Consider the following 19376-nt stretch of genomic DNA (forward strand, 5'->3'; position numbering starts at 1 on the left):
GTTTTCCTACACTATTTCGTCACCAAAATTCTACATTTCTCTCTGCAACATTGGGAGTAATATAGTCCTTCATAACCTAGTCTCAACCTACATTTCTAGCTATATGATGTATTACTCCTATTCCCATATTTTATAGCTTAACAGCTACCCTTGCTAATTTTCACACATGACATCACCCAAATTCCATGTTTTATAAGGAAGTCTCCTGTGCAACACTTTTCTGACCTGTGCATCACAAAACCTCTACCTTCTTCAAAACTCAATCCAATTAAAACTCTTCTAAAGGAAGCCTTTCCTGCTACCCACAATGGCTAGTGTCCTCACTTCCCCACCCCACTTTTTTTGTGTTTTTTTTTTTTTTTTGAATCATGTAAGTCCTTTTCTTCTTTATTTCATCTCTTTGAAGTATATAGACCTGAATAAGGTAGTGCTGAGTCAAAGGGCACGTACATATTAATAGTTTTTTGGCCATAGTTCTAAATTGTTTTCCACAATGGCTAAACCAGTTCACATTTCTTCCAACTATCAATTAATACACCTGCTTTCCTCATACCTCCTGCAGCATTCGTAATTTTCTTATTTTTGTCAACCAATTATTCCCAATGTAATGGGTAAGAGATGGAACATCAAAATTGTTTTAATTTGCTTTTCTTGGATTATCAATGATTTAACAGCAATATTTTTAATGACTATTTATAGCTTGGATTTCTTCCTCTGAAAACTACTAATTTATATTCTTTGATGATTTGTCATTTTAAAACATCTTTCATAGTTATTTCTTTCCTTCATTTTCCAATGCTACCATTTTCATTCTGGTTTGCTTTAAGAAATTTGGTATCCTTGCACTATTTTCTAAATACACATTTTAAGTACAATTTTAACACATTGTGATCTGAAGCTTATAAAAATTATAATATAAGATTTAAATAAAGGATCACTTTAAAACTAAGTACTTTTAAATTTTAGAACAAATTAATAAAAAAATATACTGCTTCTAAGTTTCTCATTACATTGTAAATATATTTCTTTACTCCTTATACCATTACTCACAAAGTGGAAAGGCAAAACAGATGGCAGAAAAAAGCTAGAGACCTCTGGGCTCTCTGAAATTCATCTCCAAACAACTTTAAGATAACACTTCAAAATGAATTCTGGAAGGGCAGAACTCACAAAAATATGGAGTAAAACAGTTTACCAGCCAAAGATAATTTAGAAGGTCAGCAGAAAACATGTATTATACCAGGATAATAGTAGAATATAGTCCAGCGCAGGCCTTGGGGCCAATTGAAGCTGTATTTTCCAGAGCTCTTAGCTTATAGATGGTAAGAGACAGGACTTCTGGTCAGAAGATTACAAGAGTCTCTTTGCTGATAATGGGTGTGGGATGCTATTATGAATTTAGGTCCTGCTCTGGGATCACAGTCCCAGGATGAAAAGGAGCCCTACTATTACAAAGCTTGTGGCAGTGGAGGAGCAGGTCACAGTTCCAAGGAGGGGTACTTGTGGTACCTCACAGACCAAAGTACAGGCTGAAAAACATTAAACACACTTCTCCTTAGATCATATCACTTTGGAAGAAATGAAAACTTAATAGACCCTCAGATCTAGGTGTGCAAATAGTTGCACAAAGTACCTGAAGCTTGAGACAATATCCCCTCCACTCCAAGAACATGGTCCAATTTTAATATAAAGTTAAAAGTCAAGAAATATACTAGAAAATTAAGCAAACAACAAAACAAGAATCTGATCAAAGAAAGATATTGTGACAGGATATAGCAAAGTCAAAACTATCATATTCAAAGACTCAAAGATAAAAGGAGTTGGTCTCAGACTCAAAAAGAATTCCTGGAAGAGTTCAAAAAGGATTATAAAAATCAAATGAGAGAGGTAAAATTGGGAAAAGAAATGTTAGTGATACAAGAAATTCATGGAAAAAAAGATGCAACAGCTTGATAAAGGAAGCACAAAAAAACTCTGAAGAAATTAATAGCTTAAAAAAACAGAATAGGACAAATGGTTAAAAAAAAAAAAGGCACAAAAATATACTGAAGAGAACGCCTTAAAAAAAAAATTGGCCACATGAAAAAAAGACATATAAAACCTTACCAAAGAAAAGAAAAGCTTAAAAAATACAATTGGCAAAACGGAAAAGGAGGTACAAAAGCTAACTGAAGAAAATAATTTTTTATACATTAAAATTGGACAAGGAAAGGCTACTGATTTCATGAGATATCAAAAAAAAAAATCAAAACAATGAAAAGAGAAATATCTCAATGAAAATACTGAATGGAAAATATATCTGGGAGAGATAATTTAATAATTTTTGGACTACCTGAAATCAAAATGAAAATTCTCAGGAATATTTTAACCCAAACTCCAGAGCTCCCTCATCAAGGAGAAAATATTGCAAGGAGTCAGAAATAATGAATTTGAATATCATGGAGCCAGAGTCAGGATAACACAAAATTTAGCAGCTTCTACCTTAAGGGATCAAAGGACTTGGAATATGATATTTTGAAAGGCCAAAAAGTTAAGATTACAACCAAGAATCACCTAGCCAGAAAATGTTTCAGAGAAAAATGAATATTTAATGAAATTGAGGACTTTCAAGCATTCTTGATAAAAAGACCAGAAGTTAAGTAGAAAATTTGAATTTCAAATATAAAAGACTTTTAAAAAACCCTAAAAAGGTAAATAGAAAAGTGAAATTATAAAGAATTTAATAAGGTTAAACTGTTTGCCTTACTACATAGGAAAGTGACACTCCTAAGAACTTTCATCATTATTAGGGCAGTCAGAAGAAATATACATAGAAAGAGGGGAAGGGAGTGAGTTGAAGATAATACAGTGAAAAGATAAAAAACTAAAAAAGAAACATAGCGATACAAGAAATTCATGGAAAAAAAGATGCAACAGCTTGATAAAGGAAGCACGAAAAAATGAAGAAATTAATAGCTAAAAAAGATAAAATTAAGAAGTGAGAAAGAAGAAAAGAGGAAAACAGGAAAAAAAGGAAAAAAGGAGAAGTAGAACGGGATAAATTGTTACAACTATAAGAGGTATAAAAGAGCTTTTACAGTAAAGAGAAAGATGGGGAAGATGAGGGAGAAAGTATTTGAACTTCTCACTGGAATTTTCTCAAAGAGGAAATTACACATACACACACACGCTGAATATAGAAATCTATCATGCCCTACAAGAAAGAAAGGAAGGGGAAGAAGAGGAAAGAGAATGGTGCTGATAGAAGGGAAAGTGGGTTGAGGGATGTAGTAGTCATAAGTAAAGCACTTTTCAAGATAAACAGGGTGAAAAGAGGGAGGAAATAAGATGGAGGAAATATGATAGTAATCCCAACAATGAAAAAAATTTTATAGTAAGCATCTCTGATAAAGGTGTCATTTCTCAAACAGAGAAATGTGACAAATTTATAAGAATTCAAATCATTCCCCAATTGATAAATTGTCAAAGGATATGAACAGGCAATTTTCACATGAAGTAATCAAAACTATCTATAGTCATGAAAAAAATATACTATATTGTTGTTGGCAGAGTTGTGAACAGATTCAACCATTCTGGAGAGCAATTTAGAATTCTGACCAAAGGACTTTAAAATCACAGATGTCCTTGGATCCAGAAATATACCATTATCTCAAAGAAAGAAAAAGAAATTCATTAAAAACAAAAAGGCCGATATAAGCAAAATTTTTATAGCAGCAAAGAACTGGAAACTGAGAGGATGCCCATCAATTTTGGAATAGTATTTTAAAATTGTGGTAGATTTCTATACTGGAATATACTACTGTGCTCAAAGAAATGATGAGCAAGACGTTTAAAAAAAAAACAAAAAACAAACCTAGAAAGATTTATGTGAATTGATACAAAGTGAAGTAAGGAGAACCAGGAGAATGCTTTACACAGTAACAACAACACTGTATGATGACTGTTAATGATTTAGCTATTCTTGGCAATACAATGATCCAAAACAATTCCCAAAGACTTATGTTGAAAAATGCTATCCATCTCCAAAGAAAGAACTGATGGAATATGAATGTAGATACTTAAAAATTTTTTTTTAGTTCTCTTGTTTTTTGGGGTGATTAGGGTTCTGTGTTTTCTTTAACAATATGACTAATATGGAAATATGTTCTGCCTTATTGTATACGTATGAGCTATATCATATTGCTTGCCATTTCAATGAGGAGCCAGGGAAAGGAAGGAGGGAGAAAACTTGGACTTAACATTTTAAAAAATGAATGTTAAAAATTGTTTTTACATATAATTGGGAAAAAATAAAATATTTTTTAAAACACTCAACAAAATGACTTATTATAAGAAATGGTAATTTTTTTTGGTGTTGGTGATAATGACAATGGCTTAGCTATGCTAAGAATATCCTCATAATTTAATAGCCAGAAAAGAATGGTTTGATTATTTCTATCTTCTCAAGTGACTGAAAAGGGGGAAATGAACAAATTTTATTGAGAGAATTTGGTTAAACAGGAAGTCTTTCTGGCACTAATTCTAACTGGCAAAAAAAAAAAAAAGTGAGTTAATGACTTCTCATTACTAAAATACTAAACTTAAAGTTGGAAAGCCACTTTTCCAAGACGTTGCAGAGAATACTTTATTAATAAGGGGAAGAAAACTATATTCCAACTACAGGATTCTATAATCAGAGGTATGACTAGTTGAACTCTATAACAAACTACTCCCAATGGAGGCTATAAAATATCCATGTTGAGAGACCTTCAAATATATAGCTGACAATAAATTGTGTTGGATGGTTTAGGAATGTACTTGTCCACTAAGGCTTCTTCCTTTAGAATTATTTAGGATTAAGACAAAACAGAGCCTTCAATATTGTGCTGCAGGGCCTATCATGAACGATTTTTCTATTTGAATTAGGTCACTTGGGAATTAAAAGAAATTAAAAAAAAAAATAATAGTTCGCAAAGACAATTGTGTCACTTTTTAATGCAGTCCCTCAAGACTTCTTGTTGGTACTGGCCTTTCAGTTCATGACTACATGAAGTACACTTTGGAGAAATCAATGCTAATATATAAACAGAATGAAAGCATCTTTGTTCCCACTGCTTGAAAGCTACCCTGGAAAGTGAGAATGATACTCAAGCTATGTCTCACATGTGAACTACAAGGGCACTTGTTTGACATATTCCCTCCGATTCCTCAGGCCGACTGAAATACATTACTGGTTGTTAAAAATACAGGCTCACTAGACAAGAGTTGGAAGCTTCAAGGCAGAAAGGAAACATAGAGGGACCCCTAGGTTCCAATAATAGTAAATCATGTTACCATGGAAGGATTATTCAGTAAAACGAAAAGTATATCTTTTCCCTTTAAAATGAATATAATTCACATCCTCTGTCTTCATTTGTTAGAAATGCCTATATAGGTAACTCTTGCCCTTTATTCACAAATAAAGATAGATTTTAGATAATGAGAAGTAAGATGACAGAATTGTAGATACTTAAAAAGTAAAGCAAAGAGTTTTCTCAGAAAAAAAAGTAAGCACTGAAAAGTCTATTACTGATTTTCTTCACTTTTAGAAATTTTTAACAAAAAAATTATCTTATTTTTATATGATAGTATTTAACCAATTCTGAGGAATATAGGTATGCCATACTAAAAAGACAATCTTCTATCACTATCTCATTGTGACAAGGAAGAAATTTGGATGTTGAAAGTCTATGAAGTATAAATCCAGCCAGATTCCATCATTCTGGAAAAGTTTTGAGTATGTAGGAGAAACTAAGTATGAGGATAGCTAGCCTAGATAAAAATGAAAGGACTTGGTATTTTCAGATAGGTCAATTCTTATGATTAAATTCTCTGGCTTCAGCAATCAAAGAAAAGGAGTGATCTTTAGTCCTATAAAAGCATTAGTAGACTGGACTCAGAGAGCTAAAGAATCAGACACTTTTAGTCAATTCAACTGTAGGTATTCTAAATGTGAGATCAGTGAACAAAGACCAACAAAATACATACTATTGAATGAACTAAAATTATGCTAATATTTATCTTCTTTCCAAAGAAAAAATAAGAAGGTCCATAAATTATCATTAAAAAACAAATACAGGAGTTTGTGTGTGTGCGTCTGTGCAGACATGCCAAAATGGGCTGATTAGTTAACTCATTTTCCAATGTTTAAGATAGATATGACGCAGGAAAGATTCCAATCTTTGATTCCCAACCCCTCCTAGTTAATGTAAATTACTCGTTGACTCACAAATCCTGGTCCCTTTGAATTCCAATAGAAGATCCAAACCTGTCCCAGCCCCACCCGGATCTGAGCCAACTTTGGGGCTACACTCCAAAGCCCCTCCAGCTAAGTCTCCGACTTAAAAGGGCCACGCTGGGAACCCCTCTTTGCAGAGATTACAAACATGCCAGCCATGTGAGGACCCTCTGTCCACTGGACCCTCTGTCCAGTGCCCTCCTTATCTCTACCTTCACCTATCTCCTACTTCTAAACTCAATAATAAACCTCTTTTATCAATCTAGCTCTCTGGGCCAATAAATGCTTTTATTGGGAATTCTCTGACCTCATTTATCTACACCTCAACAGATACAAGTAAAAAGATGACCATGAAGACAATAATTCCAACTTAAGTTTCAGAAAGAGAGTGGAAAAGATCCTCCAAAACAAATTAATATTTGCTTTGAACCTTGATGATTTTAATGTGAGATAGGCTCAGGTGAAGATGGTGGGGAAAAAAGTATGTCTAATGATTGAGAAATAAAAAACTTCAAGGCTTATAGATTACTCAGGGGATAAACAAATATACATGTGTATGTGTGTGTTTCAATACAAACTGTCTTATTGAAGAAAGCACCAAATAATAACTCCCAATATAAAGGATTCCATTTTAAGGAAACAAAAGGTTACTGATGTAGGAATCCCTTTAGAATCAAAATCAACATCACATTAAACGGAAAGCAAAATTAGGAGATTAGCCTGGGAACAGTTTCAATCAGATATTTTCCAATCTATTAATATTGTTGAGAAGTGAAAAATGAATCAACAAAAATATTCTATGTGCCACACATATTTCAGGTATTATCCTCCCTCCAAGTATATCTGGGCATACAATGAGAGAAGTCAAACAATTGCTGTCCTCCAAAGCCTTTCATGCTACAGGAGGTGGAGAGAGAAGAGAATGCCACACATTTATATGCAAAATGTGTACAAAATAAATACAAGGTGGTTTCTGTTGAGTGAACACTTCCGCAAGGGGAAGTTAGGAGAGTTAGGCAGAAGAAAGGAATCAGGAAGACTTTATGTAGAAGCTGATATTTGATGTGAATTTTCAAAGAATTCTAAGAGACAGAGGTAAGAAGTCAAACAATGTCAAACAAAAGAAGGCAAACAATGAGTTTCATTATCACCACTTCTAACCGATGTAAAACAACTGCCACAACAAAACCATACAAGTCTAGAAACAACTCTAAACAGAAAATATTTTATCTCCTTGTCATAGACAGAGAGACAGAGACAGACAGACAGACAGACAGAGAGATGGCAGTTAAAGGTAATGCTGGTTTAAAATGGAAAATTTCTAAAATGATGTGGAAGCAGATAGTAGAAGATTATAAATAGTAGAACCTTCCAATGCAACAAAAATAAATAAATAAATAAATAGCAGAATCAAAAACTTAGAGAAAGTTTGGTGGAAGATCTAAGTGTGTTCACAGATGAATCTATCAGTAGGATAACAAACAGAAAACAAATGTGAATCCCTGACAAGCTATGTGAATTGGAAAAAAAAAGGTAGTCAGGCCAGACTAAGTAAAAGATCAAAGTGGACAAGACATAATTGTAATTGAGGGATTACACTTACTATAGGAGTTCTCAAGGATGGGGAATCACAAATTAAGAAATTGCCAATGATATTAATGTCTCAAAACAAAAGCAATCCTATATGTCTACTTTCTCACTACATATATATGTGTGGATGTGTGTGTCTATAAACTATTATATTATGTTATATTATCCTATATTATGTTATATACATGAGCATGTTTACCAAAATCAGAAGGACAATGGCTGGTTTTTATAAATGATATTTTACAAAAACACACTTGATTGAGACATAAAAAATATCAGCCTCCATCACATTTTTTGATTATAATTCATTAAGGCAAAAAGCCTTAAAGAAAGACTCTTCTCATGAAGAGTTCATCATGAATATGTTAATAAAAATACAATATTTCTTAATTAATAATAAAAGAGAAAGATAACTTTAATGATTTTCTTATTTTTAATGTTAAGCAAGATATAAAATAGATCTGGATGCAGCAGGAATTCTATCTACACATCTACATACTCTTTTTTGAAGGTGAAACTACACTGAATGCAACAAACCCCTGAAGATTCTGAATATTCCTAGGAGAGTCATAATTATTTAAATGAGTCTTATCTGACAATCCTCTTGAAAAGAACTACATGGATTAAAAAATGTTAATACCTATTGTCTGAGCAATGGCATGAACATGTAAGGCCATTCCACAGAGTCAAATACAATAAAAATACTGCAAGTAAGTTGGACCTAGAACTAGACAGGCCTGTATTTTATTTGATAAAAGCATACTGTTTTTGTTAATTTTCAAAATCTCAAGTTGCTCCACAAGACAAAGACTAGCTTTTCAAGACAACTGCTCATGTAGTAATGTGAAGCTACAAATTATAAAACCACACTATTTGAGGAGAAAAAGTTCTGAGTGATTCAAAAAGAAATGGAAAAACAGCAGTTTATGTAAATAATCTGTAGCACATTTTTAATAATAACCTATGTTCAAGAAATCCCATTTAAAATAGCACTAAAAAACTGTACAATCAGAGCAAGAAATGGGCTAGTCACGTGAATATGTAAATATTCAATGGGTACTTTGAAATGCAAAGACTTAAGAGAAAATTTTCAGCATACTGGGCAGGCTCTTTGGATTTCCTAGAGTAGAATGGAAACAAGAATCACAAAGAATGAGAAGTCATAGTTAGCTTATGGTCTGCAAAGATGGAGGAAAAATTCCATACTAATGAGATCAGCTTCTCAAATTCTAAATCAATCAATTAATCAGCAAATCTTTATTAAGGGTCCATAATGCACTGTATAAAGCACTAAGGATACAAATACAAAACAGAGATGGGACCTGATCTCAAAGAACTTACACTGAATTCAGGGTAGCAAATACAATGTTTTTTTTTTTAAATTAAAAGAGGGAGATCTACAGGCTTAACTGATCAATGGGTCAAGAATGCTGGGAAAAGTTGGATAAGATTTTGGAGGAAGACATAAATACATTTGTTTAATTCTGTTTTACTGAAAGTGAAAGCAATAGTTCCTTACTTTAGAAGTGATAGTTAAAGAAAAGTACTGTGGCAATCATATTTTTGCCTCAAACAAATTATCTACTATATTTATATGTAGATAATGAGAAATAAGATGACAGAATTGTAGATACTTAAAAAGTAAAGCAAAGAGTTTTCTCAGAAAAAAAAAGTAAGCACTGAAAAGTCTATTACTGATTTTCTTCACTTTTAGAAATTTTTAACAAAAAAATTATCTTATTTTTTTAACTGGAATAGAAAGATCTACAAATTATCTAACTATACCTATATTACACAGGCTATTTACTTAAGAAGTTGTATCTTGTTATAGAGCCTTCATAAAGAGGAGCATTTGTAAAGGACGTGTGAATTGACTAATTTTAAAATTTATGCCAAGATGTCAGACTTATCAATTATTGCTATGTTATAGTCCTTCTGATTAAAGCAAAAGCAAAGAGTTTGATTAGACAAATGAAAGCTTTGAAAAGTATAACAAAAAAATCAACAAATCTACCAACTGTTTTCTCCCCTCTATTATAATATATATAATATTATATTATTTACATATTATATATAATATATAATAAATATATAATATTATATGTTCATGCAAAACAAAAACTTTATACAAGTAAAGATTTAAGGGTAAGCATTAAATTCTACTTTAAATATCAGTATACACTACTTTTAAAAGTAGAAACAGGCAAAAGGGATAGCAATTCATAATTCAGTAAGAATAGTCTGATATTTAAACTATGTATAGCCTTTGATCTAGCTTACTATTCTTACTGAATTCTAGTATATGACTGCAATGGAATACTAGTATAATATAAGAAATGATGAGCAAATGATTTTAGAAAAACAAGGAAATACTTGCATGAAATTACAAAAGGTGAAATGATCAGAACCAAAAGAAAGTTGTATATAGTAACAGTAATATTGTTTGAAGAATAAATAGGAACAACTATGTTGTTATGAATATTATAAATACTTAACTAAAAAGGACCTATAAAGGAAGATGCTATTTACCTCTGATAACTAAAAATATACATGCACACTTTATGTGGCTTTACATGTATATAAACACAGCAGACATCCCAATGAAAAGGGAAACAACAAAAAGAAGTTGCACTGAAACTCTTGGAACCAAGAGCAAAGAAGGGGAAAAAAAAAACATTGGCAAAAGAATAAAGTAAGAAACCTATAAAACACAAAAGCAGAGTTTATGAAGGCTGTTTCCAAAAAGAAAATCTGTTAATTAATGTTTTAAATTTAGAATTCCATTTAATGGTATAAATCAATGATATAAAAATAGAGGAGAGGAGAAAAACAAGAGGGAGAGAGGAGTGACAACTTCAAGTTTTCCAAAACGAATATATTAAGAGGAAAAAAAGTATTGGCAACAACCAAAATTACACTGTAAAACAAAGCACAGATAATTTCTGAACAAAGTCTCATTCACTTTTATACCAATAGCAGAATTATATGATAGGATTCATTTAAGTTTTGTTACATTGGTCAGAGAAAAACAATTCTTTCCAGTTTTAAAAAAAAAAGCTCTTACAATAATAGTTATTCTACTAACAATAAATGATCAATGAAAGTTTATATTTACCTTGATATCAGATGTATCACGCTGACTGTTACGCCATGCTCTTGAAACAGATGAAAAAGTTCTATCTGCATGATCAAATTTTCCACCTTGCAAATTTAGGAAATAGGTTGTAAATGGCTCCTAAGAATATACAAAATTATTTTTAAAAATCAATAACAATAAAGTACCAAATGATCTAAGAAACTTTTCTAAAAATAATCTTTATAGCTTTATATGTATCATCAGTATTTTTAAAACAAATCCAGGAAGTAATTAAAATTCAGTAAAACTTAAGTAATTAAAATCATGAAATGATATCAATTTAAATCAGAATAAATATTTCAAAATATTTCATTTGCAACTTTTTTTCCAAAACAATTTTTTTTAACTTAAAAACATTATACCATAACATGTAGTCAAAACTTGGGGTATCTGGTCTTCATGGTACAAAGAAAAATTCCAACTTGTAATTTTTCTTTTGCCATTGCTCAATATTTAATTTATGATTAAGAAAAGAAAAATGTTTGAAAGATTTAAAAGCCTCCTCTTAGTTAAAGAACACTTAAACACATATTAGTGGATAATTGCTTGAAATTAGCTAAGCACTATAAATTACTTCTAGGATTTATGTCTGCCTGTACCATTCTAACAAGCTTTAATTAATGATGTGCTGCTAATGCTTTCCCAAAGAAATTACTTTCTGTGGGATGAATCACCTTTCAATGTACAGAAACATTTCCTGTTAAGCCAATACATTATCAATACATGGCACAAACAATTCCAACTACAGAATACCACAATTCCTTTTGGGACAATTAGATTAACAAAACATATGAACATATGACCATCTTAAACTATTTTCAGTGCTTATCATTTTGATACCATAGGTGAAAGTAATTCTAAGAATTTACAATCTGATAATATATGGAATCTCTGGTTAGACAAAATTATGTTACAAAAGCAGAAAATTCAAGATTAAAATATGACTTAAAAAATTTGACTGCAACATTTTTAATGAAATGTGACAAACTACCATCGTTCAAATAACATTATGATTTGTCTCAGCAATCTCTAAAAGGTATTAAATAAAGATCAATCATTATTTCAAAGTATCAATTTCACTTTGTAACATCAAACTTATCTATTAAAAATTATTATCGAAATTTGACTTACCATTCTTAACAACCAGGCAAGCACAAAGCTTGCAGTTGAGTAATGAGTGCCATAGTGGAACTTTGGAACTTGGTCATCTTCCCATGATTCATAACGCTCTGCAAAGAATGCTGCTCTTTTGGGATTCAGAGCTCCTATGGGCTGCCAATTAAAATAAACAAAAAAGACATAAATATTACCATCTTTTATGTTTTTCTGTCTTTGAAGGTAATATCATTAGCATGTATTAAAATGACTTAAAACAAAATACATGGTGTTTGAGTCAAAATGTTATTGTATTCAGTAAAAAAGTAAAAAAAAAACAAAAAAAAAAAAAGTATTTCCAGGCAGGTGTAAGGAGCAAGTCCCTAAGTAAATGATAAGAGGCCAGTGTTAATTCTTGATAAGATTAATATCTGTTAAGTATAGTGTCTCAATCAGCTAAATCAACTCCTCACAAGCCAAAGGTAGAAATATACTAGGTGAGTACTGGCAGTATAATACTTAGAAAATATCTATAAAATCCCATTTAATTAGATGAGAGCAACAATTAGAAGCTAGAATTTAAAGTTAGAGTATGTTGGGACTTTTGGAAAGGTGGCAGATTGATTTATAAAAGAATCTGATAGCAGGATGACAGCAAGTATTTGAAGCAAGGGAAAAGAGGAAAGGATTAAAAGGTAACTGGAAATTTCTATTAATGTTAGGTAATTGTTATAATCACCAGTTCTAGTTGCTAGACAAATCAATATTGAAAAAGTTCTGCCTGAAATATTCAAAAGTGGAAGAATTTATAACATATTATGACTCAAAACTGAAAAATAATGCATTAAAATAATAACATGAAATTTAAAATGCATTCTCATAAGTCTGCTTTCCAGAAAATCTTTTACTTTTTATTAACAATATGGAGTATCAATTCAATGAAACATTTTCAACACCTAAAACTGTCTCCCTTATTAAGACTTTGAGAAACTGGTTTTGTAGGGTTTTTTTTAGTAAGCTATAATAATTTCTCATCATTAGTTAAGGAAAAAGAAAGAAAAATTAATGGGCAATTATATAATTCACCAAAATTCCAATAAGTATTTTTAAATAAATGTAAATTTAAAAATATTCAACAGAAAAATATAAGAATTTAAATGGAATATTTAAAAGAATTTTTTATTCATAAGGATTTGATTTTAAGTGAGATTACATAATATATTATTTTGGCTATTTTCATTCATTATTAAGCTATATGTACTTCTTTTTGGTACCTGAATTACAAATACATTTCTGCCTCAAATAATATCCCTGGTTGAATCAATGTTATGTTACTAAAATTTTTTTGATTTAGCAAAAAAGGAAAAGATTTTAGGTTGATAACTATTTGTTGAAGTTTGCTAATTTGAAATGCAACCCTTCTAAGAATTGCTTTCTCTACAAAGGGCTATCTGATTTAGTGAATTTATTCCAGTTAAAAATGAAACTGACTCCAAGAACTCCTTTCTTTGTTACAAAATCATTTTAAATGTATTTTAGTTATTTTCCCTGAAGACAGCCATGGAAAGAAGAAAAAAAGGAAGAAATTAAATCATTTAAAGATAAATTATATAAATTAAAAATAGAATCAATACCTCTTTGAATGACTCTGCAGCATTTTAAGTATTCACTTTATCTGCTTCTATTTTTATTACTCTCCAAATGAGAACACCCCAAATCAATAGTTATAGAATTACGTTTCTGGAATATAATGCTAAAACCAATTAGGATTGATTTCACTAGCTTTTAAAAAAAAAATGGTATCATGCAGAGAGAGATGTGTGCAACTAGAACCCACAGTATTGATTTTGGCTGTTATTGTTATAGTTGGTTTCTGAAGTCTACCTACTTCTATACGACAACTATCAAGACACGCCACATTTATTTGCAAGGTATAAAAAAAAGTCTCCAAATAAAAGAAGGCTTAAAAACAACAAGAAGAAGAAGCCAGCTCCGCGGAGCTGTGCACTGACAATGATACACTATCAGCTTACTCAGAGAAGTTACAGTGGGAATACACACATTGAATTATACATTACACGAATGCACTGATTTATTGTGGTAATAACATCCACCTCATTAAAAGATTCTGCTTTGCTGCAGTCGGAGGACTACATATTGTTTACTGCTATAAATTAATGGCAGTGCAGAGAAGACTGTGGAACCGTCCTAACAATAGATCTGTAATGACAGTGCTGTATATCACAGCTTCCTCAGCAGCTTCATAATAAAATGGAGACAATGTATTGGGCTAATACATTCTACCATGCTGGCCCATATTTTTCTGACAACTGCTTTAACAGATGAGTTGATTCAAGTATGTTATAATGTGCAGTAAAGCATTTAACTAAGCACAAGTTAGTCAGATACAAAAGTGCTATGCTGTACTTTTAAAGCCACTATCTATTTCTGTATTTAAAGACATTTTAAAATCTTACTACAAGAACCAAAACCCACTGCTGCAGGTGCTACTTGTTTCTTATAAAAGAAAGAACAGCTAGGTAGGACCAAAAGAAAGATCACTAATAGGGAAAACCAAAATGAAGTTCCTTGGAGTATTTATTAGAGCAAGCTAACAAACTCAGTGCCTTAGAATTCCATTTTCAGTATTTGTTTCTCAAATCATTACATGGAGTAAAAGAGATTATAAATACAAGTAGTAAAATAAAATTGTTATAATCTATTGGAGGAAAATTAAAGAAAACAAACCAATGGGAATATAAAGTACCCTAGTAAAAACCCAAATTTTGAAGAAAATACATTTGAAAAAATAAAGTAAAAGATGAAACAAGATCCTTGCATTTGCCTTGGCAAATCCAAGAAATATAAGCAAAGTGGAAAAAAAGAGGAATGGGAAAGTAAGGATTTTGAATAAGTTAAAGGAAAAAAAAAAAAAAGGAAAGAGAACTTTGGAAATAAACCATGCAGAACAAAAGATCTTAACAAAAAGCATTAAGGATAACAGAATAAAACTGTCATAGTGCTCCAGGACACATTACTGTGGCATAAAAACAAGATGGGGGTGGGGAGGTGGGGGGGAGGAAAGGAGACAAGGGACATTGATGCAGTGATGGGAGTTCAATTTCAAGGATGGCAATGGTTCCTTTAAACCTGAAAAAAGACATACCAAAGAAAATTGTTTTTCAAGCAGTTCCATAAGCATGTCCTAATGAATGATTGCCATCTTTTATTATCTACTATGACAAGTAGTAGTGTTAGCTACTAGAGAAATGACATTCTTTAGAGGTTATTATTATAAGTCTCAAGAAATAGGATCAAAAGGTATAAGAATAAGCACAATAAAAATATATTAGAAAAGAATATGATTAATCACCCCCACACTCACAAATACATACACAGATGGGGCAAAATGAAGCATAAAACATAATCAAATCACCTATTTTTAGTGCTAAAAGAGACCTTAACCTCACAACTGAATAGATCTGCAAACTAATGCTCACAGACATTATTAAGTATTAATTAAGTTATTAAGTACTTGGAGCATAAGTAGATCCAGCAGATCATCTATTTGAAATATCTCCTTTTCAAATAATTCGATTGATTCCTAGAGAAGTCAAGTAGCAGAGTTAGCATTCGAAATAGGGTTTCTGACTTTAAATCTTTCTAAAGACTTCATTGCAGTAAGGTTTCATTTGTTTACTCATCAAATACTCATAAAGTCCCCTCTATGTATAAAGGACTATGTAGATACTGGAGAGAGAGATGAAAATAGCAGTCTCAAATATAAAATTTAAATAAAGCCAAAGAATTTATTTCAATTCAAATGAACACATTGATTAAGCTCTTCCACGTGCTCAGTGTTGAGATTACAAAGATGAAAATTAGAGTAGCTATGTTGAAGAAGTTTATTATCTAGTGGAAAAGACACTTCTTTTCCCAAAAGTGTTTCATCTGCATAAGAACGAATGTGAAACTACCATTTTTCATTTCATTAAAGGTTTACCCTTAAAGTGTAGAATTGTAAAACAGTAAAAAAAATTCTTTCCATATATAGTCATTAGAAAGCAAAAAGCAAAGCAAAAGCAAAAAGGAGGGGGGACAGAAATTGTTTTAAAGAAATGCACACTTTTTTTTCCTTTTCATTGATATTAATTAGTGATTTTTAAAAAAGCATAATCAGATTTATAATTAAAATGTTAATGTGAAAGGGCATAGAGGAGCTGAGCTTAACTCTGAAAAAAATTTTTTTCCAAAGACTGACAATCTAATATTGATAGCGACAGAAAAAATAACAAAAATCTTCTTCATGAAGCCCAGGAATGCGTGAAAGTACAGTCAGAGGCATGGCTGCAATAAGAAAAGGGTCCTCCTGGCATGGAAGTCAAGGTCAGCTCAGGTAAACCTGTCTGAAACCTGCATCCTGAAAGGAATACTTAGAGCAACTTGAAACATAGCAACACAAAGAATATGAAGAAGATGGAAGTCCCAGTGACAGAAGCATTAGAAATCAGAGATAGGGCAGGATAACTACATCTAAAAGTAAATGAAAGAAATGAGAAAGTCCCAACCAAAGCAGAAATTGAGACTGCAAATCTGATTAAACAAAAGAAGTAAGAGATATAATATAATGAAGAAACATAAGTGAAACTTCAGAGGGGGAAAAAAGGCTTGCCCATAAATTCTGTAAGACTATATACAAGAAACAAAGAGAAATAAGAATTCTATAAAAAGAATAAATGAAGAGAAAATAAACAGTTGAGAAGAGAAGCTAAAATACCTTATTCATACTTGGTGGTCAACTCCATGATTATGAGAATAGAACAAATATAAGAATGACATTATGAGACAAAAAATACTAAAAAAAAAAAAAAATCAAAAGATTGAAAAAAGAAAGAGCCCCTCAGAATCCTTAAAAAAACAAAAAACAAAAACACCCTAAATTGAATATACCTAAGAGGATCTTAATCAAAACCCAAAGTTTCTGGATCAAAGAAAAAAAATATTGCAAACAATCAGGAAAAAGTGTTGAAGTGCCATGAACCAGTGTTAAGATCATAGAAGATTACATTACAACCACTACAAAGTAATAATCTTGGAATACAATATCCTGAAAGGCAAAAGATAAAATTACAATAAAAAATAATTACTCTATATTTAGGAATCTATCTGCCAAGGGAAAATCAGAAACTTTATGAGCAAAATTACAGACCACTTTTCACACAAATTAAGTCTGATCTAACCAATTGGAAAAATATTAAATGCTCTTGGATAGGGCGAGCAAATATAATAAAGATGACAATATTACCTAAACTAATCTATTTATTTAGCGCTATACCAATCAGACTCCCAAAAAACTATTTTAATGACCTAGAAAAAATAACAACAAAGTTCATATGGAAAAACAAAAGGTCAAGAATTTCAAGGGAATTGATGAAGAAAAAAATCAAATGAAGGTGGCTTAGCTGTACTAGATCTAAAATTATATTATAGAGCAGCAGTTACCAAAACTATTTGGTATTGGCTAAAGAATAGATTAGTTGATCAGTGGAATAGATTAGGTCCAAGAGATAAAACAGTCAACAAAAATAGCAACCTAGTCTTTGACAAACCCAAAGATCCCAGCTTTTGGGATAAGAACTTACTGTTTGATAAAAATTGCTGGGAAAATTGGAAACTAATATGGCAGAAACTAGGCATTGATCCATACTTAACGCCGTACACCAAGATAAGGTCAAAATGGGTTCATGACCTAGGCAATAAAGAATGAAATTATTAATAAATTAGAGGAACATAGGATAGTTTACCTCTCAGACCTGTGGAAGGGGAAGGTCTTTATGACCAAAGCAGAACTAGAGATCATTACTGATCACAAAATAGAAAATTTCGATTATACCAAACTGAAAAGTTTTTGTACAAACAAAACTAATGCAGACAAGATTAGAAGGGAAGCAATAAACTGGGAAAATATTTTTACAGTCAAAGGTTCTGATAAAGGCCTCATTTCCAAAATATATAGAGAATTAACTCTAATTTATAAAAAATCAAGCCATTCTCCAATTGAAAAATGGTCAAAGGATATGAACAGACAATTCTCAGATGAAGAAATTGAAACTATTTCTAGTCATATGAAAAGATGCTCCAAGTCATTATTAATCAGAGAAATGCAAATTAAGACAACTCTAAGATACCACTACACACCTGTCAGATTGGCTAAGATGACAGGAAAAAATAATGATGATTGTTGGAGGGGATGTGGGAAAACTGGGACATTGATTCATTGTTGGTGGAGTTGTGAACGAATCCAACCATTTTGGAGAGTAGTTTGGAACTATGCTCAAAAAGTTATCAAACTGTGCATACCCTTTGATCCAGCAGTGTTACTACTGGGATTATATCCCAAAGAGATTATAAAGAAGGGAAAGGGACCTGTATGTGCACGAATGTTTGTGGCAGCCCTTTTTGTAGTGGCTAGAAACTGGAAACTGAATGGATGTCCATCAGTTGGAGAATGGCTGAATAAATTGTGGTATATGAAAATTATGGAATATTACTGTTCTGTAAGAAATGACCAACAGGATGATTTCAGAAAGGCCTGGAGAGACTTACACGAACTGATGCTGAGTGAAATGAGCAGGACCAGGAGATCATTATATACTTCAACAACAATACTATATGATGACCAGTTCTGATGGACCTGGCCATCCTCAGCAACGAGATCAACCAAATCATTTCTAATGGAGCAGTAATGAACTGAACTAGCTATACCCAGAAAAAGAACTCTGGGAGATGACTAAAAACCATTACATTGAATTCCCAATCCCTATATTTATGCACACCTGCATTTTTGATTTCCTTCACAAGCTAATTGTACAATATTTCAGAGTCTGATTCTTTTTGTACAGCAAAATAACGTTTTGGTCATGTATATTTATTGTGTATCTAATTTATATTTTAATATATTTAACATCTACTGGTCATCCTGCCATCTAGGGGAGGGGGTGGGGGGGGGTAAGAGGTAAAAAATTGGAACAAGAGGTTTGGCAATTGTTAATGCTGTAAAGTTACCCATGTATATATCCTGTAAATAAAAGGCTATTAAATAAAAAAAAAATAATTACTCTATAAGACTGAGTAAAATTCTATAGAGAAAAAAATGAACTTTTAGTATAACTGAGCATTTTCAGGGAAAAATTCAATGGAAACTTTGGACAACAAACATTGGGGGGAAAGAAAAATGTGGAAGGTATAAAAAATTGAAAACTGGAAGAGATTGGATGAAGTATTGACATTCTAAAGGAA

At 31.7% G+C, this 19376-nt stretch overlaps 1 protein-coding gene across 9 annotated transcripts in view; it reads right to left on the bottom strand.

The window, feature by feature from the left end:
• The window catches only part of LRBA (LPS responsive beige-like anchor protein), a 754452-nt gene that overhangs the window by 172471 nt on the left and 562605 nt on the right, over positions 1–19376 (bottom strand). For all 9 annotated transcript variants that reach the window (XM_012552173.3, XM_023505940.2, XM_031943309.1 and 6 more), the window contains 2 exons: positions 12114–12254; positions 10962–11081 (listed from right to left, as the gene is read on the bottom strand). In XM_012552173.3, the coding sequence (XP_012407627.1) occupies positions 10962–11081; positions 12114–12254 (261 nt within the window). The remainder of the gene's footprint in view (positions 1–10961; positions 11082–12113; positions 12255–19376) is intronic.

Source organism: Sarcophilus harrisii, chromosome 6 (genome assembly GCF_902635505.1).
Source record: "Sarcophilus harrisii chromosome 6, mSarHar1.11, whole genome shotgun sequence".
Taxonomy (NCBI): domain Eukaryota; kingdom Metazoa; phylum Chordata; class Mammalia; order Dasyuromorphia; family Dasyuridae; genus Sarcophilus; species Sarcophilus harrisii.